The sequence below is a fragment of the Limanda limanda genome, chromosome 10 (assembly GCF_963576545.1).
Source record: "Limanda limanda chromosome 10, fLimLim1.1, whole genome shotgun sequence".
Classification (NCBI taxonomy): Eukaryota; Metazoa; Chordata; class Actinopteri; order Pleuronectiformes; family Pleuronectidae; genus Limanda; species Limanda limanda.
Window position 1 is genome coordinate 21,763,747 of NC_083645.1, and position 23,446 is coordinate 21,787,192.

The 23,446-nt window shown below is 42.4% G+C and overlaps 2 protein-coding genes across 2 annotated transcripts in view; one reads left to right on the plus strand and one right to left on the minus strand.

Annotated features, from left to right (window-relative positions):
• The first annotated feature begins 1,005 nt into the window (after nt 1-1,005).
• LOC133011903 (uncharacterized) lies at nt 1,006-3,294 on the plus strand. Its single transcript, XM_061079835.1, has 4 exons — nt 1,006-1,069; nt 1,241-1,585; nt 1,735-2,079; nt 2,790-3,294. Exons 1-4 carry the CDS (start codon nt 1,027-1,029, stop codon nt 2,882-2,884), a joined length of 828 nt encoding a protein of 275 aa, XP_060935818.1. The 5' UTR covers nt 1,006-1,026; the 3' UTR covers nt 2,885-3,294.
• Nucleotides 3,295-6,286: 2,992 nt separating this feature from the next.
• The window catches only part of slit3 (slit homolog 3 (Drosophila)), a 222,472-nt gene continuing 205,312 nt past the window's right edge, over nt 6,287-23,446 (minus strand). The window contains exons 30-38 of the mRNA XM_061079769.1: nt 22,411-22,504; nt 21,446-21,583; nt 20,736-20,976; nt 19,101-19,231; nt 8,517-8,671; nt 7,933-8,093; nt 7,413-7,570; nt 6,650-6,855; nt 6,287-6,540 (exon numbers count right to left, since the gene is read on the minus strand). Of these exons, the coding sequence (XP_060935752.1) occupies nt 6,287-6,540; nt 6,650-6,855; nt 7,413-7,570; nt 7,933-8,093; nt 8,517-8,671; nt 19,101-19,231; nt 20,736-20,976; nt 21,446-21,583; nt 22,411-22,504 (1,538 nt within the window). The remainder of the gene's footprint in view (nt 6,541-6,649; nt 6,856-7,412; nt 7,571-7,932; nt 8,094-8,516; nt 8,672-19,100; nt 19,232-20,735; nt 20,977-21,445; nt 21,584-22,410; nt 22,505-23,446) is intronic.

Here is a 23,446-nt window from a genome sequence, read left to right on the forward strand (position 1 = left end):
AGATTTCTAAGTGCATGATAGAACCAACATGGGAAGGCGATCTATTCATATACACTCACCTGCTCTGAACATTCAACTTTCAACATTAATACAGAATTGTTTTTGGGGAATTATAACATCTCAGATTATTTTTTTCAAAGTTACTGGTAGAAATGTATGGCAGCGATTTACACATTTCAATAAAACATTCTCGTTGCCTTGATTAACATGATAGATTTTCTTCCTTTTTGGTCTAAACCTTTACAAATCCCATGAATTTGCATGAGATTAAATGATTGGTGTAAAATTATGCCTATGACCATTTAAATATATTGATATAAATAGAAATGTTTAATTTTCTATGTTTATGATATTTTCATTTTTTAAAATATTTAATATACCATGAAAGAATCACAAGGTTTAATGAATAAAATCATAAGATCAGACAAAAAAGCAACACACAAGAGAAACAAATCTGTGTCAGTCGTCTGAGAATGATGACAAAAGAAAAATAAGGAACTTTTATAATTATCAGATTCTTTTCTATTTGATTTTCAGTCAAACACTGCAAATATCACTATTACGTTGAAATATTCTACATTTTCCTGCCATGAGAAACTTCAGGATAAAACAGATAAAGGACAGATTAAATAATAATTTCCCAGCACAGTGGCTTCATATAAAGAAAATTCTACAGGCCGTGTAACAGATTAACTCAGTGATTTACTCTTGTCCCGCAACTTTAACCTGGCAAATCACTGCTGTTCGGGAATCACAGACAAAGAAAGATGGCACCTAACCTTTCGTCACATTTACCTTATTAGGGCAAAACTGAACAAAACTGCTCTGGAAATATAAACTTATCCAACAGCAGAAAACAACGTATATGCACCTAAAATGAATAATTGATTTGGTCAATTTAGGGGGAGTGAATTTTCAACCTTTCAGCCAATCAGGATGATTTCAACTTTGTAGAGTCGAGAGTAGATAACATCTTAGTTTAGGAGGGAAGCCACCAGTTGTGCAAGAGGAAGGTGATTTACCACAATGCTCACACCACTGGCAACTTTGATTCTTCTTATTTCAGTGTGTAAGTGTGACTTTTAAAGGATATAATAATATGGATATATAATATTATATGAAAAGATAATATTGAACAGCCATAGTACAGCTAAAAGATAATGGCCTGAACCAGTCCATCTGACGGCAGATGTTTTCTGTCTTTTTGTCTTGTAAATTTGTTTATGTTCTTTTTCTTCAGCTCTGTCTCAAACTGCTGAGGTTCCTCCCCAGATCTCCTTGATGGTGGTTGGAATTGGTCAAAATGCAACTTTACGATGTCAGGTTTCAGAGAAGGAAGGCAAATTCTTCCATTGGTACAAACAAACTCATGGATACCTGATTCAAACAGTCGCCACAGGAACTTTTTCCATGCAATCGCTCCAGGGGCAATTTAGGAACTCGCGTTTCAGCGTGACAGAGGGGATGTCCCATTATTCTCTGACCATCGCAAATGTGGCGAAGGAGGATGAAGCAACATACTTCTGTCAAAATGGAACGGCGTACTCACAGACCTTTGTGAATGGCATCTTCCTGGCTGTGAACGGTAAACCATTTTTTACTTCTCATTTCTAATTTAGATCATTGGCTCATTGAAATGTTTTGTTTTATTAATTTACAGATACAGTATCAGAGCTCATGGTCATGAGCCCAAAAAATTATGTTGTTCCTTTTTTTCTAATTTAAACCATGCAGATCAGAATCCGCCGAAATCTGTTATTGTGAAACAAAGTCCAGAGACAGCGTCAGTCAGACCAGGAGCCTCAGTGATCTTCCAGTGTTCACTTCTCTTCAACCACAAAGAAAACCTGGTCCCGTGTCCAGGTGAACACAGTGTGCACTGGTTCAGAGCCGGATCAGGACGCTCCCTTCCCGACTTCATTTACACTCAGAGCAAAAGTAATGATGAACAAAAGGAGAAGAGCTGCGTCTACAGTCTGTCCAAAACTATACACAACTCCTCAGATGCTGGGACTTACTACTGCGCTGTGGTCACATGTGGAGAGATCCTGTTTGGTGAAGGAACCAAAGTGGAGACAAGTACGTTTTTACAGTTCTGTGAAACTTGTGTTTAATAATCAAGAAAGAAGCGCGACCTCTCTGCTCAGGAGACCCAATGCGTTGGTATAGGTAACTTTAGGAAACTGAGATTTAAACACACTGTGTCTGTGAGAAATGACAAACTCTATACCTAATTCTTAAAGGCAGTAAATTACATAAACATTTTTTTTATATAATATATAAGTAATGTTCCTTTTGTTTGGTCGAATGGTAGCAATGTCTGTTTTTTAACAATTATCAAAAGCTTTTGATAAATATAATTATTGTGTGTTTATCAAGACCCTTTGTAATATTAAGTTTAATTGATTTTTTGTCAAAGCTAGAAATAACCAATTAACAATGGTGTTCCACAAGGATCAGTCCTGGGCTCTGTCTGGATTACAATATATATATCAATAATGTAATCTCTTCTCAAATTGACTGATGTCCATTTCACTACTCTTAATGGTTTTACTAATTCTGGAAAAATTTCTGTTTGAAAACCTACAACTTTAGTACTTGAGTGCTTCTCAAGATTTTCTTTGTTACTTTTTAACTGTGTATTTCTATTTAATTACAAATAAACCTCGGTGGATTTTTAGGCTAAAAGGTTTTTGAAATGTTTTTTTAAAAAAAAGTCAAAAATTAATCAGAAGTAAATGGGTAGTCAAGAGTTAAATGTCTAATGGAACTTTTTTTTCTGGTTTCAGCACAAGAGCAGGGCCTACTGGTAATTGCACTGGGGGTGCTGTTGGCTCTGTGCGTGATTGTGATTGCCATCCTCGTTTGTCTCCCTCGATCATGAGAGAAGCCTGCTGGACATGTCACTGCAGTTTGGAACAATCATTGGTGAATAATAATCATGCTTCCAACGTTTGTGCATTATTCAGTTTTGACTTATTCACACACCTTGTAAACTGGTTCCACTGACCTCAAGCCTCGGATCAAAAGCCAGATCATTAATGAAGATTGAGTTATTCAGTTTGGTCAGTCCTCAAGTGCCGTCTTAATCCATTCTCTGTCGTGCTTTTTAGTATCTTGTCCACTTAGTTACATATAACATAAAGATATCATTTATCTACTAAATTGCCATTGATGAGTAGAATGTGGTTATATTTTCAAGTATTTGGGGATAATTATACCAACATTTCAAAAGAGGGACCTACACTGAAACATACACACTTCCAGAAAAGCGTGTTCCAGCCTCAATGTCTGTTTGATAATGTTGCCTTGTTTAATAATAAGAATAAATATATTTCTGTTAATGCACTGAAGACAATAATTTTTGTGTTTAATATCATTGATTTGCCTTTGCAATGACCTATGTCTTTATTGTTGTTATTATTTCTGTCATATTTTAATATCCGTTCCAAACGACCTGCACAAATCTTCTGTGAAAGCTGATAACGCAGTGATCCTCTGTCTGTACACTGCTGCCATCTTCTGGTGAGAAGCAGCTGGTTTGATGATTTAACATTTTCTTGTTTACTGATTATTCTGAGATGGACTAGATAGTTACTGTGCCACATGCATATAGAGCAGATTAGACAGTTAAATTCATTAATGTTAATTCTTTGTTTTTTTGCACATATCAAAAGTTGCAGTCTCAAGAACTCGGACAGAGAAGACAAAGTAGTTTCAATGGTAGTTTAATTTTTAACATTCAACATAAGTATCAATTATCACTCACATCGGAGGTGTTTTATTCTGTTCACAATGAAGAAGGGAACCTTGAGGGACTGAAAGGGAAGGGATCGAAAAAGGCAAATAAATGAAAGGCAACAGGTGAAAGGTCAAATTGTTTTGAGAACCGGACTGGAAGGACAGAAGAGAGGAGAGATGGTGAGAAAGTGAATGGATGGAAGGAGAAGGGAAGGGTTGGATAGAAGGAACAGAAGGAAGGAAAAACTGTGACATCGATCAACAACGATAATACTCGTTCGTCTCAAGCCCGGAATAGCAGAGCTGTAAATGAACTGTAAAAGTGTGACAATACTCCGCACATGTTGTAAACAAAGCAGCTATGTATAAACTAAACAATACAGTAGTAGTTACATTATAGTATTTTGCTATGCTTGTAATAATGTTAGTCGTTTATGGGAAGTTTAAAAAAAGAGGTTGAAGTTCTTTTTCAGCCGTTCTGTTCTGTGGAACTTTTCACGTGACACAATCCCAGAAGCTGCTTCGACCCAGCAGGTAACTGGGTCGTCACCGTGGAGCTTTGCAGACTGGAGCACTTCTGTCAGTAACTGAACATTGATTGATTTAAACATCCACTGTCGATGTGGACATTTAAACACGTTATCAAAAAGCTATACCGTCAACTTTCTGAGGTAAATATCCATCTGTCTGTAGGCACCTTAAAGCAGATCCACCGAATCATCCGACCTGCATCACATAACACTATCGTACAAGACACTGAACGCATCACGAGTGTATGATGTCATCTTACATTCAATGTGAGGAAATTATTTCTACAACAAACACTTCACAACAAAAGGGCAGAGGCATGATTAAGGCTTCTCTTGTTTTTGTTTGCTTTGGGGATATTGACACATTTCATAGAACCCAGCAGAGAGGAATATTTTAAAGAAGGCCACTGTTACATTTTAATGGTTTGTCTGTCACATGTGAACATTCATCGGCAGCGGTTGACAATGTTGCCGCTACATGTTTGGATTTCAAATATCAGCACACACAGGCACTTCCAACCCACAACTTCAGTCATTGCTGACATTTTTATCTGTTAAGGCAAAGAGTGTTGACTTTGGTGCAATGGCTTCCACCAGGAAACCACATCATTCAAAATGACTTCCTGTTGTCACCTGACTAACAAACTGGTTTTTATATCTCAGCAGCTAACAGTTACAGACTGTATATAAAGACAGACGACATGACCGCTGCTCAAACGTAAAGCCAAATCATCTTGAGCTCCCCCTAGTGGCTGGCTGTCATATACATCTTGCTTCCTCACAATGTTAGAGGATGAAAACATTAAAAAGTCAAAGCCAAATAATATTTCCTATAGGTTTCTGTTATTTTAGGGAATTATCTATCACACAGACGTATGTTTAAAGGTTATTTGATGCTATACAAACAGGGTGAGACATCATGATTGACAGCTTGACTGACTCCCGATTGGTTGAGTGTGTGTTTGGGCGGGACCTCAACGCCACATCTCCACTCCATGATCACTACTGTACAATCTCTTGCTCTATATAATGTCAAAAATGCAACATAGCGTCACCCACTGGGAGGAAGTGGAGACGTGTCGTCCATCTTTATTTACAGCATATGGTATTAACGCAGCATAATTTCTTATAGTGTGAAATGATAATGAGCTCCGAATGAACAGCGAATGTCTTTCAGATTTTCATGTCAAACCTCACGCGGCTCCAAGTCTGGTGTGCAACAGCAAACTACAGAACGACACAACAATACAACAAACTGTTAAATCATCTCCGTGGAAAGAGTCTTTTGTGTTTTCTCATACAAAAACTCACAGGTGAGGATGATGTCCGTTATATAGTGAAGCAGGTTAGCCAGGCACAGACAGTTTCCTTTCAGCCTCCGAGAGCGAGAGTAACAAGAGGTGTCCTCACAGTGGAATCAACAGAGGTCTTCTTCTCTGTCCTCGTCTCTCAGTGTCCACAGCCTCCCAAACATCAGCGCTCACATCAACATCATGCAAATACACTTTGAAAATATAAAATTCATTGGGTTAGGGTATATATTTATATAGATTTACACGTACATATAAATTCATATACTTTTAAGGAATGTTAATCTATCTGGTGGTGTACTTTTTCTTCTTACAAGGTACAAAATAACTTTTTATACTATGTAACACATTATATAATCAACATATTAAAAACAGCTCATCAGTCCTTTTATCATTTTTTAAGCAAAAAAAAAAAAAAATCCATAATAAAAATAAGTTCTATGTTTTTTCTCACTTATATCTTACAATATATTTTCTCTCTGTCAAACACACGCACACATGTCCCATGTTTGTTTTTCGTTCGTGGTTTTCTCTTGGCGGCAAATCGGCAGCGGTCAAAGTGAATGTGGAAAAAAGGAAATCACATAATGATGTTGCTCATCGATGTGGAATGAAATCTCAGAGCGACAGCCTCGTTGACGTGTAGAATTCACAAAATGGCAGCGGTGGGTGTTTGCGAAACAAAATGAACAATCTGCGGTGCTGTTACAACGGGCACGTGGAGCAGCCACATTCCAGAGCCGTCTCCATTTCCTCTGAGTACGAGGTGCCGTCACTGCAGCGGAAAACCGCCTTCCTCCTCCTGCTCTTGCTGACGCCACAGCAAACACCAGGGGGCGCTGCAGCCTGGCAGGACCGGGGACAGTCCATGCGCGGTATCTTGCTTGTGGACGTGCATGTTCTCATGGGGTGGTGACGCTTCAGCTGCTCCCTCAACATCTCCCCTTGACACGTCAGCTCTGGACATTGGAGGAAAGGAGAGACACAGATGAGACTCTGATAAAAAATCCTGACGCTCAATGAATCCCAATGATTTCCATCTTTTTCGTTTATATTATCCCGTCTCACCTGTGTCACAGTTGGCTCCGGTGAACCCGGGCTGACAGTGGCAGATCGGCTCTCCGACCTCTGACACGCGACACTCCCCGTGTCCGCAACGCTGCCCCCTGCAGGCCGGAGGCTCCTGTCGTCGATCGCAATACTGACCCTGGTAGCCTTCACGACACTGACAGCTGTAGGACTGACCCTTGGGCACACACGCACCTTGAACACATCTGAAGGAAGAGAAAGAGGAAAAGGGATGACAGATTAGAGGATGATGTTAGAATGATTGTGTGTTTGTGATATAAGTAAGAAATCAACAATAAAGAGAATGAAAAGCATCACAAACACGTCAGAGTTAATTTCCTGCACAACTAGGAAACCTCAACCAGGAAGGAGAAGAGAAAAGGTTTGGGCTACAGGGCTACGATTCAGGCTGGGTTCCAAACTCAGTGCTTTTAAAGGTACAACTCATCACATATTCACACTTCCAATTAAATTGGACCAAATGATGCAACCAACCAGGTCCGCTAAGCAGTTTTTTTAGTGCCTCATCTAAGACATTAGAGACTATTTTAAATACTGAGTCTCTGAATGATAAAAAAGAGAACAGGAACAGATCACATTAAAAAAGCTGAAACAATCAATTATTTGTCATATTTCTTGAAATATGACAGTATCACCTCTAAAGTTTCATCCAGAAAAGCATTCAGAAACTCTCCCTGAACCTTTCTCCTCAGTCCCTGTTGTGTGTGTGTGTGTGTGTGTGTGTGTGTGTGTGTGTGTGTACCTGCTGCTCTGACAGGGGGTTGGTGTTGTCGTCTGCTCGCACAGGGCCCCACTGCGTCCCGGAGGACACTCACACGTCACCCCCATCTCTCCGCCCTCCCTGCACACACCCTGTGCACACACACTGCAGGTATGACACCCTGCGAGGATCCCATCGCCCTGGTGACACAACGAGGGGGGGGGGGGGGGAGTAGGGTCAGTCAACGGCTTCGGAACACTTACAGATGTAAACAGTTTAATGTTGCATGAAAGCGACATGTAAGTCTAGGATCAAACCAGAGAGGACATCTGTTCCTTGGGTCTGAACCTCCTGACACTAACTGACGGCTGTTTAACAACTCAGGGTCACAGAGGCGGCTCCTCTCCACATTAAGATCTGTATCAGACTTCCTCTCTCTTGCAAAACCTAACTTTGCTGATATGTTGCTAACAGGGCAGACGTACGGCTAAAGGTTTTCTCCTGTAGAACACTCGGAAATCACCACGTGTGGCTACAAAGAATCTCCCGGCCATGTGGTTACCTTGCCCTCGACTCCCTGGGGTCGCCCTCCTCCCATGGCTCTGTGATTCAGATCTTGAGGCTCCCCATTGATTCGCACATTGTGGATGCAGCCGTAGAAGGCCTGAGGAGACCGGTCGGGTCCTGGACGTAGACCCAAGGCCACCACTTGAGGAGGAACGCCTGGGAAATGAGGAGAGAGACAGGAAGAGGTGGAAAAACAACGATGAGAATAAAGATAAATTGTTGGGGGTGGGGGGAGACAATGTGGGATTAAAGAAAGGGAAGAACTTCAGGAAAAGGAGGGGTGAGTATCTCTGGCTTCATTCTGGGTTTCAAGATACAATGTTCCCGCAAGAATCCCTCAGCACAGCTCTCACTATTGCAAAATAACAATTTCAAGCACTTGAGGAAAAGTTCTCAGAGAAATGTCTTCCCATTTTTCGAGGAAAAGTTCAACAAAAACAATTCTCCAACACTTATCCACATCTCGTGCTGCGATTAAGTCTGTGTTCATATAGTGGGCGACTGTATTTGAATGCAGCAGAAACGTGTTTACGACCACAGGAAGTCATTAGAGGGCAGACTATCTGTATGTGCACGTACCTCCGATGTACAGCTGAGTGTTGTGGTCGACAGACGGCTGGCGGGCCAGCTTGCCCAGGCTCTTGGGGGCTCCGTTATCCACCACCAGGCTCAGGGACCGGTTTTGAATCAGCAGCTCGACCATGTGGAAAAGTCCATCGTTCACCGTCTCCACGCTGTCACCAACACGAACACAGAGAAGAAGAAGGAGAGAGTTTCAGAATTCTTCCTGTCGTGACAAATTACTGTTGAATTCTGCAGCAGATGGGAGAATTAGTGAGGAAAAATCTTGATGGACCAAAATGAAAACGCCAGACACAAAACAGACTCCTGACGTTTTCAAGTCGAACTTTCTTCCCTTTGTTTTGTTGTTTTTGTAAATGGACCAAACTAAATGAATAAAAACGGATCTAAACCTGTGTTGAAATGTTTCTCTGATACAAACCAGATCGTCTCTGCACTTTTCTTTTGGGAGAGATTAAATTTGGAGCTTGATCCAGGCCCTGGTTTCTGAACGTGGGGCCCAGAATGGATCCCTACAGAGCACACGAGTATTCTCATTCTGATGGATCTGTGCCTCGGGGCGAGACTATATTCAGAACTCTAAATTCACTAGATTCCATTTAATGGCCCGACTCCTTGAGTTGTAGAAAGAAGTTTTGTTAGTTAAGCTCTGATACTCTGAGATAATTGTTGTTTCCACTGAAGAGAAGCCTGCAAAGATCCAGGATCATGACCCTTTGCACCACGTCTGACCCTGGTTACAGTGTGTGTGCGTGTGTGTTTGTATATAAGAGTGTGAGTCTGAGATTTCCCACTAAGTGGTTTTTGCTGGAGGGGGGACAGACAGCTATAGAGACAGTGGTTTGGCTCGGCCAAAAGGGGGGAGAGGGGGCGCGGGCGAGAGACGGAGTGGGAAAGAGAGGTGGATGGGGGGGCGGTAAAGTTGACTGTGCCTCCATTCACCCAAGTTCTTCCTTCCTTCCCGCCGACCCGCAGAAAAAAAGCAAAACATCAAAAAGACAAAAGAACAAGTGAAGCGACTCTTTCCGTCGGTGGTCTGCTCCAGACTCCCACAGATCGACACACAGACAACACAACCTCTTGTCTGCAGCTCGACGGCTCCACGAGCTCAGGAGCCTCGGCTCTGACTGACAGCTGTTTATAGAGTGATCGGATTACAGCGATGTTACATTAACAGCCAATGGAGCAGGATTGTGAGTTCTGGAGGCGGGCCAAAGGGACTGAATACAGACGTAGAACAATAAGGAGATAGAGCAAAAGAAGGAATAAAAGATGAAAGAGGAAGAACATAAGTAAATTATGTGTATGTAAGCTCATTATATAACTTTTAAGGTTTTGAATTGGTGGAACCTTCTGTGGACGGGTTTACACCACATAGAAAAACATATTTAGATAGGTAAAAAAAGCTTTTTATTGTCTGCAGTGAGTGAACATGTTCTCCTGGACGTCAGCGTAGTGCTGCAGTTATCTGGTGGTTTCTAAAACAAGAGCTGCTACTTCATGGTCGACCCGACAGACACACAAACATGGTTTCCATTAGGAGCCATGTAATCTAATAACGCTCCCTAACAGGCCGGCTGCATCGACGCAGGATGATGGTCTGAACCATTCAACCTCTCCTTCCTCCTCTTTAGCTTTACTCTCTATTCCCTCGCTTTCATTTTCTCCCATCCGTCTCTTCTTTCCCCCATTTCTGCACATCCTGCTGCTCAGCTTCTTTGTCCTCCCTGGTTTGTCCTCTTCTTTTCTCATTCTCTGCTCTCTACTCCTCTCCCTCCCTAACACCGTCCAACAGTTATTTCTACTCCTGTTTCGCTCCTGAAGCTTCTCAGCTTTCATCCCAGAAGCTCTTCATCCCCTTTGCAATTCGGTCAAGTGTCTGGAAAGTTAAATAAAACAAGCAGCTCACACAGCTGAAGACATTCTCAAAGAGATGTTTTTGCACGGGTTTGACACACACACACACACAGACACACATCGCACACACATACACACACATCGCACACACATACACACACACACACACACACACACACACACACACACACACACACACACACACACACACACACACACACACGCACACGCACACGTACTCACACACACCAACAACTGAACCTGCTGTGAGACTACAGCTCCACTAGGTGGCAGTAGATGACAAATGAACAGCGCATGAGCGTGTGTGTGTGTGTGTGTGTGTGTGTGTGTGTGTGGGTGGGTGTAACCTGTGCATGATTGTAGGTATAAATACAGATATACAAATATGCTCTTCATCAACACCAGTGTGAATATATGTTTTAAGGCTTCACACTTTTTTAAATGAACAATTATAGTATATTAGAGTGTGTGTGTGTGTTTGTGTGTGTGTGTCCGTGTGTGTGTGTTTCAGGCTCTTTGAAGCAGTTGGCTGTGTTAGTATCGTGTATTAGTAAAAAAAAGCCCATTATGGAATTTCATTAAAAACAAACACACGGCTGTGGCAGATTTCAGCGGCCTCTCTCCCTCTCTCTCTCCCTCTCTCTCTCTCTCTCTCTCTCCTACTCCCCCTGCGTTCAGCCAAACCCACAAGGGACGACAATTTCCTGTCAGTCCAAAATCAAACACACACACACACACACAAACACACACACACACACACACACACACACACACACACACACACACACACACACACACACACACATATATATATGAATAAACTTGGCTAAAAAACAATTTCCCAAAACTAAAACCTGGCCTTTTTTATTTTCTATATAAAAGGATCAAGTTCAAACCAGAAGTAATTACAGGTCATTGACTTTATCTCCCCCCCCCCCCTCCGAAACAACAGCACAGATCCACTTACACTGTTAAATCCAATTAGGCAACGCTATCATTTAGTTACAATGTTTTTAAACCACATTTGTGGCCCGTGTGTGTACGTGCACACGTGGATGAGTCTGATTGTGTGTTTGTGCACGTGTATGTGGTTTTGTTTTTTATGAGATCATGCACATGTGTTTATACAACATACATTTATGTGTGTCCGTCCATTAGCGTTGATATGTTTGAATCAGTATTTCATATATATACTTGTGTGAGTGTTTATGCTTGTATGTGCGGAACAGACCGAACTGATTAGAGTGATGTTCAGCAGACAGGCATCCCGGTCCCAGATTGCCGTGGTAACCTCAATTAGTCAGTGCTGAGACGGCAGCTACTGAAAACTGTGCTCCTTCTCCGTTTAGCCTCTTCTCCTTCAGGAAACCTGAGCGGGCAGTTTGAATGACATTTGTGTTTTTCAGGAGCAGCTCCTGAATGTCGGGCTTCAGATATATAAGAGCTTGTTGTTTCAGGAAGAGACGGTTTCAATATCAAAATCTTTGAAATCCCTCTGAACTTATCAGACCTGTGATGTTCTGGGGGCGTGTCTGTTGTAACCACAGACTGTTTTTTGAGAGCCACATTTCAGCCAAATGAGAACTCTGCTAAAATAAACTGCTGTTCTGTTGTGTAGATGTAATAGTAAAGTTTGTCCGCAACACAACTGGCATTACAAGATGCAAAATACAACACTGATATTATGATTATGGTTAATATTCATTACCTCTGCCAAGGAGTTTAAGCTGTCTTTTCTTCTCTTTTGTATTTGTCTGTTTGTTGGTTGGTTTGTTGTGGGCGGCTGTGGCTCAGGAGATGGAGTGGGTTCGATCCCCGGCTCCCCTCGTTCCGCATGCCGAAGTGTCCTCGGGCAAGACACTGAACCCCAAATTGGCCCTGATGGCTGTGTGTGAGTGATGTGTGGTAGAGAGAGGGCTGCACATATAGCTGCACGGAAGGGGTGAATGGCCAAACTGAACTGTAAAGTCCAAACTGGAAAAGCTCTATGTAAATACAGAACATTCGTTTGTTATGAGAAAACTAATGAACGGATTTGCACAAATCTTGGTGGAAGGACGGGACAGGGGCCAAGAAGATCTTTCTTCCAATTTCTTGAACACTGAATGATGTTTTTTTAACTTTTCACCAATTTCCCAAAGAATCATTTGTGGATCTTGATGAATACAATCAGACGTACTTAAGGAACTTTTATCTGAGTGGGTTTGATTTGCTGCAGCTTGATTGAATCTGCAGCTTGATTCTACTCACAGACTGATTGTCTTTCAAGTGTTAAGTTTCATGACTTCTTTGGCCCTTGAACTCACATCATGTCGAGTGAAACAGAAAGTTACTTTGAGTGGTACGTTCAACACAACACGTGTTTCTCCTGTATTCTCTCTTTTTTGGATTCATCTCTTCCTCTTTCCATTCTTTCCAACACCCCTCCCACTTTCATCTTCCTCAGTCCAACCATCCATCTCCATCCCTCCTCACCCAACTTTTGTCTCTTCTCTGTCTCCTCTTTCTTCACTTCATCCATCCATCGCTTCCCACGGTCCGCCTTTCTTTATCATCCTCCTTTTATGTACCCATCCATCCCTGCACCCCCCCCCCTGTCACTCGCTGATGAATAACAGTAGATGTGCCGTCTCTGACCCGATGGGAGATTATATGGCATTTAATAAAGGGCAGCACATTAATACACAACAAACACACATTCCAACCCCCCATAATACATACACGCACACAGACACACACACGCACACACACAGGGCATGATTAACCTTTCATCTTTTGCTAATATGTGCCCAGTGACAGACTTTCACTGTCACTCTCTCCCCATTCCTCTTCTTTCTTCTTTCTTCCACCACATCCACACTTTTACTGCATGTTTCTCATTACGATTCCTTCTGGTTTAAACCCCTGCATCTTTAGGTCCACCCTGCTGACATCCTTCCTCCTCTGTCGTATCGCTCCATCTTCTTTTGGTCTATTTTCTTACCCAATTTTCTGTTTCACAGCTGGTCATACCTCCTCTCTGGATGTGATCTAGGCGGGTGTGCATGTGTCTAAAGTGTGTATATTCATTGTTTCTGCTTGTTTCCATGCAGAGCACGTATATGTTTATGTGTAAACCTCGGTCTACGTGTATAAGCTGCAGGCTTCTGTCTCCAGCTCCATGTTTCTCTTTTATAGCACAAACATAAATGTATTCGAGGGAAGTGTTTCACCTCCAAAAGCTCAATGTCTATTAGTGCTTCTTTACGAGTGGGTCCTCATACTCGGCTGAGCTAAGGCACATTCCTGCCAATGGTTGCAAACTCTTCCAGTGATCTACAGGTGGTTGTAATGTGCCAAGAAATGCAGCGATGAACTAGCAAAGGGCGGTAGAGCGGGAGACTGTGTGATGAATGTAAATAACACAGGATTTAAATTACCTTGCAAATGACTTATATGACACTCTCTACGTTTAAGAGCGGGCTTTAAACTTTTCCTTTTCCTTTTAAGAGCCTTGGTGCCGTGGTGGCAGCTGATCCTGGGTTATGAATAACTAATTTGTTTAGATATACAATGTGATGTTTCCCTGGGGGATCTTTCTGTAACAGCAGTGGCCGGATGTCGCACTTTGCAGAGACTGTTAAGCCCTATGTGGAAAATTGTGATTTGTGAATGTAGGCAATACATATTCAATTTGATTAATTGAACGGGATTCAACATGATTGTTAACCCTCATTGAGACACACAATGCACATTGGTGAGTAACACTGTGCAGACCTAATTTATTTGATATAGGCGAGACACGCACAACCTCACACATTAAACATGATCAAATCTGTCAGAGCCACATTTGAACCGTTGCCCTTTAACAAGCATTAGTTTTACAGTTGTGTGTATTGGTCTCGGCACGACTGCCACATTTCAGCTTGCTGTGAAAGAAATGTCTGGAACACAGCGCCTTCTCTGCTTCTCGGGTTTCTTCACAAGATAACCAAAGCAGGGGTCGCTCAGCAAGCATCCCGGGGACTGGCACCGATCCCTGGCTCTCCGCTGCACGACCACAGCAACTGAGCGGACAGGGCCATGTTTTTGGGATCTGCCAGGATGCTTGTGCGCTTGTTGTGGTTAAAAGACTTAGGCCACTCTGGACAGTGTCAGTTTAATGGAGGTAGGACATTGTGCTGTGAACTACCTCATCATGTGGTTTGAGTCAGTTTACCATGTATTTCCAATTGAAGGCAGATAAGACCCCTGTCATCAACAGATGGCACATACAGAGGGATACATGGAGGCCTGTGGTAAAACGAGTACCAGGTTTGGACCAGGGCCTTCTTCCAGACTGCTAATGCTAAACAAAACATACAGCCAGTGTTTACTTAGCGCATAGCGTTGGGCTCAGACATGGTTGGATTCTGTGGAACTCTGTTTCTGTCTCTGGCTTCAAATCCCACATTTTTCCTCGTCGCTCTTTCTTCTGGACGGTTTTATGTATCCTGCTATTGCCCCATTGTCTCCCAGTGTAACACAAACAAACTAACACGATTATATCTCATTCGATCTTTCCTTTCCAAGCTACTGTGCACTCTCTCGCTCTCTTCATCTGTCTTTCTTTTACACTTGCATTTTGTCGGCTTCTCTCAGTATTTCTTACACTCCGTCCGTCCGTCTGTACGCCCGCCCCCCCCTCCTTCACCAGGCGTGGCCCGTGTCAAGTTAACAAGACCAGACAAGGATAATTCCCTGACTCACTCTGTGGTTTACTTTTCCCTTCTGTTCTTCCCCCTCTTTCACTCCATCCCTCGCTCCTCTCTCATCCATCCCACCGCTCAACCGTGTCTCGTGGTCTTTTCATTTCGGCGGCTTCTATCCATCTGCTTTACCCCTCCTGTTTCTCCTCTGGCGGGCAACCTATTCTACCCAGTTATCGCTTTGTCATGTTGAATGCTTCTGTCTCTACACGTACGTCTGTCTCTCATTCTCTACGTGTCCATACATCTCGTCTGCCTCTTCTCTTCTCTCTCCTCTTCAACCTTTTCAACCCAGACCTCCACCCCTCCTCGTCTGTGACAGTGTCTAATTAGATTCACCCCATCGTTTCCATTCCTTCATTCTATCCTTCCTCTCAAACCATCGCTTCCTCTTGCCTCTCACCATGTGTCATGTACAGTGAGCACTAGTAATATTCAGCTTAGGGTCATGATTGGGATAGAGAGGTTTCTACGTTTACGAGAGGAAACATAATCAAACTGCAGAAATGGAAAGTGCAAAGGCAACAGAATCCTACAGCACAGTACATGGACTGGACAGGGTCGCAGTTGTTTTTATGACCTGTAAAACTGTCTTTCTACGCAAATGATCTATTGGTATACATCTGCCCTGCTGGAGTCTCCGTAATCAGGTCATGCTCTCCACCAGCTCCAGGGCTGCGGCTCCGCAGCTGACCCTGAGCTGAAGCCTCCCTGGAGGCGGATAACGGTAAAGACATTCACCTACACATGGTTCAATACGGCATCAGAGATTATTAAAATACAGCTGAGTGAATGCATCAGTTTACGAGAGGTCAATGAAGACAGCGAGCAGAGGTCACATGCACCAACACAAAGCTGCAAACTAAACTAAGTTACCAGTGCATAGGGTTAGATGCACTCAAGACAACACAACATATGTCTTGCCTGTTGAGGGAATGGAACTAAATCAGCTTCTACAACAGCAGGAACATAATTGTGAACAACCGATATTGTAAACACATCTGAAACCCTGTTGAATATGTTCATCGTTTTACAACAGCAGCAATATCACCCTACAAGTACGGCCTGATACTGATGGCCGAGCGGACAGCATGTGTGGACGATACACGTTCATGTGTGCACACACTAAATTCATCATACAGAACCACATTGTGTTAATTAACTACATTAAATTCCTTGATTAAGCCAGAATTAACACTTAGAAAAAAGTACTGCAGAATAAACCCCCAAGTAAAGAGCCATTATAGTAACGAATAATTCGAAATATCATTTGTATATGTCTATTTTCCGCTACATGTGATTCTTGAAAATACATATTCTGAAAGGATACGCAGAATCATATGTAAAATATCTGTTGCTGAAACAGTCTGGACCTTGAAATACTAAACTGTGGCTTCAAAATTATTCTTCCACTGCTACTTGCAGGATTTGTAATATGAGGTAATGTCCTAATCCCACAGTCAAATATGTTACGAGCCGACATCATCATCAGACGCAGTACGGCTAACAGCCCCCCCCCCCCTCCTCTTCCTGTGACCTTGTCTCTACCCACAGGGACAAGAGAAGAGAGCTGAGCCAAAACCACAAAGCCAGACATCACATTCTAGCAAAATCACTGACTGAAATATATAAAAAGAAGAAAGGAGAGCAAAAGAAAAAGAAATAAACTCGTTTCTCCACCTTCCTCTCTCCTCCCTCTCTTCCTTAATTCATTTAATTACACTAGCATATGTCTCGCTCCCTCCTCCCTTCCTTCATTTGCAGCTGGCATCATTACACTGACTGCTGTGATCATTCAAAAGTGGTTAAAAAAGATCATATCCAATATTTATATAATATTGTAAAATACATTTTCATACCTTGCTATAACTGCCATGAAAATGAGTCATCGGTCAGGATGATCTCATGCCACGGTATTGTCGTTGCTAGTGTTTCTCAGTAATTGGCATCAAATATCCTTCAAACTTGGCTGCTTCCTGTTGCACTTCATAATTTAACTTTTTCAGGTTGAAGTTTTTATTTTGTTCCTTTCCGTGTGGGACTACACGCTGGAAGTGAGTTCTCAGCCTTAAACACTTTCCAATATCTGCCACTGTAAGAAACTGTGGAAACTTCAGTTGTATTTGGACTGGCACAGTGTTGCCCTCTCGCTGCTTTGTGCAATAAACCTCTCCTCTTCTGTATTACAACGATAGATGAGTATGTGAAGGTCTTCCTCGCACACATGAGGGGACAATCATTCCAATAGTATTTTTGGTCACTGGTCAAATACATGTGGTGGCTAGAGTGGCACTCATGAGAGTTCATACCTCCTCGATCCAGACTTTTATTTGGATCTGCACCGAATTGCACACACATAAATATCAGTCCGCTAAACGTCAGTATTTTTTGGGGAAAGTTTCATGAATTACAAAACTCCCCATAAATGCATCCAAGCAATGTTAAAAAAATTTAAAAATTCTCCTGGATCTTCTCCACAAATTTTCATCGTTTGCGTGGTTTTTGTGTAATCCCGCTAACTAACAAACAAAAAATTTGAAGACATAACCTCCTGAACAGATAATTTTTGCTGTTGATTAATGAATTGCAGCATTGGCTGTGCTAACATTACAAACTTGAGACATTATGATATTGATTATTTTATTACATGTCCCTTCTCACGTCTCTGTCTTTCAGCGAGACAGTGCAGACAGAATCCATACGAGCTAATCACCACCAGACCAAGATGGACATGTGCACAGTGTCTCTCACTGTTTCTGTTTTTCAGAAACAAGCGGTTCGGTTTGGTGTGTTAGAAAGAATTTTGTTGAGTTATTATATACAGTGTTTTTTTACGAGCTGAGAGACGTCCATGACCCCTCTGGCTCATGAATCTGTTCAAAAGCCTCAGCAACAACACAGAGTTTTTGTGAAAATAAGTTTGTTCATCTTATTTTCTGAAATAAGCAACTTTGGAGTTATTTGTGATTGTTATCAGACCTCTGCTCCAAATATATGGAGGGTTATATTTTTTTATTGTGATGGTTTCACCTCTAACAGAGACATGGTTTGGATGCTGAGTCGTTTCAGACACTGTTCACAATGAGGAAGATTAAGCAAAACAAACTCTTTCCAGTGTTTGAACCTCATCCACATGCGAACAGTGTTTCAAGTAAATGAAACTGAGATTCTTACTAACGCTTTGCAAAGTGCAGATCTTGCTTGTTTGAGCATTTGTAGTTATTTTTGTGTTCTCGTCTGGACGGAGAAAGATGTATAATGAAGGTTGTGTGGATGGAGCTTTTTTCAGATTTTATCACGTCAATGAATAGGATGAGAACGAGATGAGAGAGTTAGTGTTTTTGTGCCTTTTTTGTGTGCTTGACGACTATTTTTGTGTTTTTCCCAGATATTGTTTGGTCATTGTTTTAAGTTGTTTTTCTTGTATATTCATTAAGTAACAACTATTTATGTTGCATAAAATCATTAAAGAAAATATGAAGGACAACTATAAACATCATCATGAGTTGATTTCTTTTTCAGTTATTGTCTGTTTATCTCACAAACTATTCATTTGGAGCATTGAACACTTTTTTTTGCAGTGTTTGATCGTCTTCTGTTGGTTTCTGTCAAGGACACGACTGTCTGGTCTGGATTGGAAAGGAAGTTCATGTTTGTTTGTTGAGGGAGGTGCTCAGATATGGATCTGAAACTCTCACTGTGTGTGTGTGAGACGGAAAAACGCTGAGTGGATTTATGTTTAGATCAACACCCACTGAAATGTCCTCAGAGAACTGTGTAAAGAAACCTGTGATCCCTGGGCCCTTTGCTTGTTGGTGAGTAGTGTGTGTACTTTGTATTCTGAAGAACCCTTGTGCTACCCTGAGCCTCTGTAACACTTGTAACTTGTGAATGTTATACACCTCTGTGTTATTTAAATCAAATGCAAAATAGAACTAATTTAACTGTGTGTGTGTATAAATACGGTGGTGCCTACCTGTACACTGTGGTTGGTGGGTAGTTGGCGATGTCGTAGATAAGTCGGATGTGTCCCTGGTAAAGCTCCAGTGCCAGAGGGTCGTGGTCCTCCTTATACAGCAAAATGCCGTTGTCTTTATCCGTGGCCACCTGGAGACAAAATCAGATGAGAAATAAAGATTGAATGAATTAAATTGTCCAGGTCAGACGTGTTCACAACAACAGAACCATTCCAGGAAAATCTGGAACATTCAGGCAGGTATGGCGTCTGTGAAGAGCACGGAGGAGGCAGGACATGATGTATAAATTACTTGGGAGCTGGCAGGAAAAAGTGGAGAGAACCTCTGGAGCTTTGCACTCTGGTGTTTTGAGGAGAATAATGTTCAATGCAGGTCTGACAGCAGCTTCACCGATGACCATCGTAACCAATAACAAAAAACAGCTTGTTGTAGAAGCTTTAAAACCCTGATGGTATTGTCTGATGCTCTGCTCGGCTTCTTTACCGTTGGTTGTGGTAGCGTTGTGGTGATTGTTTGACCTCACATGTTGCCAAGCTACATAGCTGGCAATGGGTCGAGGAAAATGGGGAGAAAATGTAAGTTCTGCCACAACAGGTTCACTCGCTCCTCCCCCCCACACGGGCACACTTGACATGTCACACGTGCTTGTGTGCTCGGCTAAGAGCTAACTAACTAGCAAGTGGAAATGGGGCCAAGGAGCCAAGCACTTAACACTCGGGCTTCAGTGGAGCACGGCCGAGTCAACACCTCCTAACAAGCTGCTGGAGAGAAGAAGAGACCGAGAGGACAAGACGAGGGAGAAGAGTAGAAAACAAAAGAGAGAGAGAGAGGGAAGGGAGATGGAAGGAGAGATAGGTTTAGAGAAGTGGGTGAAGATAGAACTGGGCAGACTGAAAGAAGTGTGAAAAAAACATACAGTGATTTATGAAGTGCCGTGGCCCTTTTTCTCTTCTCTCTCCTGCCTCTGACTCGGGCCTCTTGGTGGAGCTTTAACAGCCTTGGCACTGACATTGAAAGCTCCTGGCAGGAGCGCAGACACACACACACACACACACACACACACACACACACACACACACACACACACACACACACACACACACACACACACACACACACACACACACACACACACATTCACTCGCCCTCACATGGGTCCAAACAGGTGGTAAATATCAATTAGCCTGCCCTCCTTTTCCTGTTTCTCTTTCATCCACTTACTTTTTCATTTCCTAATGGAAAAATATATGTCTCTATTAGGACGTGACTCTCAGGTGTCCAAAACTTATAGTCTGTATAAGGGAGCATGCAAGTGTGTGTGTGTGTGTGTGTGTGTGTGTGTGTAACATGGAAACAGAGGGTGAAGCAGATGTTTGCTTTGCTTCGTCGGCACAAAGTCGTGCAACTCTAGAGGCTTGAATTGAGCGACTTATAGATCTATTTTAAACAGAACCAAATCATTTTCCACGTAGCGTAGCAGAATATGGATTTCTGTGTTCAAACCTCCGGCCGCACTGTGCAAGGTAACACTTCAGGCAGGATATTAAGGTGGTTTGTACTCAGAGTTGGAAGTTCCTGTTATTGCTGTATGGAAATTGGGTTTTCACCATTTAAAACTAGAAGCACAACCATACCTGCAAGGAAATATGAGCGTTGGGGCGAAGCTTCACACCGGGCAGCTCCACGTAGCCATCGCGACCCAGGAAGTGAGCGGTGGCCAACTTGTCACATTTGTTGCCATAGAAACCAGGCATGCAGCGGCAGACGGGCTCCCCGGCAACCAGCAGGCACTGGGCACTGTTCTGGCAGTCGGAGTGGTCGCAGGGGCTGGTCTGCAGCAGGATCATTGGTGGAGGGTTCTCACAGAACAGCCCGCTGAGGGAGGAAGAGGTTAAACAGAAGATAAATTATTTATAGAGCTTTAATTGGCCAGTTTGTTGTTTCGGTAGCCTCTGATAAAAGTTGCTAAGTACTTGTTCTGCATTTTGCCTAATGGCGCTACATGTGGAGACTGCATGCACAATATGAGGGAATAACAGCAACATATCAGCAACATAACATTTAACAGCAACTAGTTTTCCCCTGGATCTTCTTGCATCTTTAAAATCCAGAATATCCTCATTTTTACCCGTGCAATATCTTTTGTTTTCTTTCCTGGTGTCTTTATTTCCAGCGTTAATTCCTTCCTCTATCTATTTCTTTTTCAGTACACGGTGTAATTAACCACACACAACACACACACACATGCAGAAGGTCCAGACAGTTAAGTGTGTGATTATGAAGCACCATCTGCATCTCCTTCAAGCCTGGTGCCCCTGCTGTGATTTGTCACCATGACTCTCACCTGAAACCCTCTTTACAGACGCAGGTGTAGCCGTTGACAGCGTCCACACACTCCGCTCCGTGCTGACACTTATTCTCCAGACAGTCGTTATAGTCCTGATCGCAGTGTTGGCCCACGTACCCCGGCAAACAGTCGCACCTACAGTGACACAGAAACATGGATGGCATGAATGTGTGTGTCTGTAATAGGCTTAGGTTCGTGATTACAGATGTTTTAAAGAGGTGACAGGTTAAAGTCATATTCCACAGCCCATGTGTTCAGTCACATCTGTTTCTAGCTGTAGTGCCCTAGGGCAGGATACCAAGGAGGTTATGTTTTCACCTGTTTGTGTCTGTTTGTTTGTTGGTTTGTCAGCAGGATTACGCAAAAACCACTAAAAAGATTGGCCAGGAAAGAACCCAATACATTTTGACACTGATTGGGACAAAGGAGTGGATCAAATTTTGCATGAAAAATTGTAAAATAAAGACCTTTTTTGACATTTTCCACCTCCCAGAGAGTAATTCATTGATCTTGATTGATAAAGTATCAGGCATTACAAGGAGATTGATATCTATGGGTGAATTTAAGGGGACTGCTGGTGTTGTGAGGGCCATTCTAGTTACCTCTGACTAAAATGTTTTTGTCTGCATTTGTTTGTACCCCAAAACTTGGGGGTTTTCACTTTTCACAGGCCACATGTCCAAGGCTTATGATGGTATCATTGCTATTTGAGGTATTTGGTCAATATGTTTTGTGTTAAAGTGTCTCACCGTCCTCCTCAGTGATGTGTTTATGAGCGTCTGTCTTTATGTGTATTTGTCGGACGACAGCCGTGTTTAACAAAGATCACTCAGATTCCCTTTGGTTACAACGAGTGAGCTTTTAACTCTGTGACTCGACTGTTCCTGTCACTTTGTCGTCACTTTCAACTCTTTGACCTCCGACCCTTTTAAGCACCGACCTCCTTTGGAGCTGTCACTCACCTGTAACTGCGGCCAACATGGACGCACTTTGAGTCATGCTGACAGGGGTCGAAACCATGGAGACAGGGGTCAACCACCTCATCACAGAGGTCACCTGGTGACAGAGGGAGAAAAATGTATTCCTTTGAATAGACAGTCATCATGGAATGTAAAGTAACAGGCTTGAGTGTGTGTGTGTTTGGGTTTGATACAGATTGTAGGATTATGACATCAACCAGGTGAACTTGTATATGAAGAAAAGATGACATCACTGAAAATATCTCACTACTAGTGTGTCAGATAAAAAAACATGATGTGAAACTTTTGAAAAAACAAAATCCAACATTACTTTCTCCATAAATTTCAGTTGATCGCGGAAAAGAAAGAACAGACCAAGAAAACAAGGGGCGGAAAAAGTTCATTTACATGTGTCTGTCATGTTCAAGGCCGCAGATAATGAACAGGGGAAACACACACAAACACACACACCGACAGACACACATAGAGATTTAGATGGGTGAACAGTGCGTGATAAAGTTCTGGCTGGAGTTGGTCAAAGCAGATTGACAAAGGTTAAACACATTTCCATGGTTCTCTCGCTGCTTTAATCCAATTTTCCACCCGTCTGTCTCCACCACCTTCATATCAAACCAGCCTGACTGTCTGTTTTAGTGTGATTAAATAACCAGTAAATAATGTTAAAGTAAAGCCAAGTGCACACTTAGATTTCGTTAGAATTTGATGATCCCATAAACACAGTGGGGAAGTGTTTCACTCAAAATGTCAATTTTACCATAAAAATAAAGACACTCACAGCTTGGCATTTAAATGGTTTGGGCAATTCCCTTGTTGTTGGCAGTGAGCCTCAAACACTGGAAATCTGAATCATATTATATTTGAATATTTGCTCAACAGCAAACCTCTACCAAGGCTATTTCCGTATCTCCTGGATCCGCACCCTCCAGAAAAATTCATGGAACCAAACACAAACTCATAGGCAGAGGCAGAAGTTTTAATTTGTGTCTCTCTTTGCTCTATGTACTGTACACTATTAATA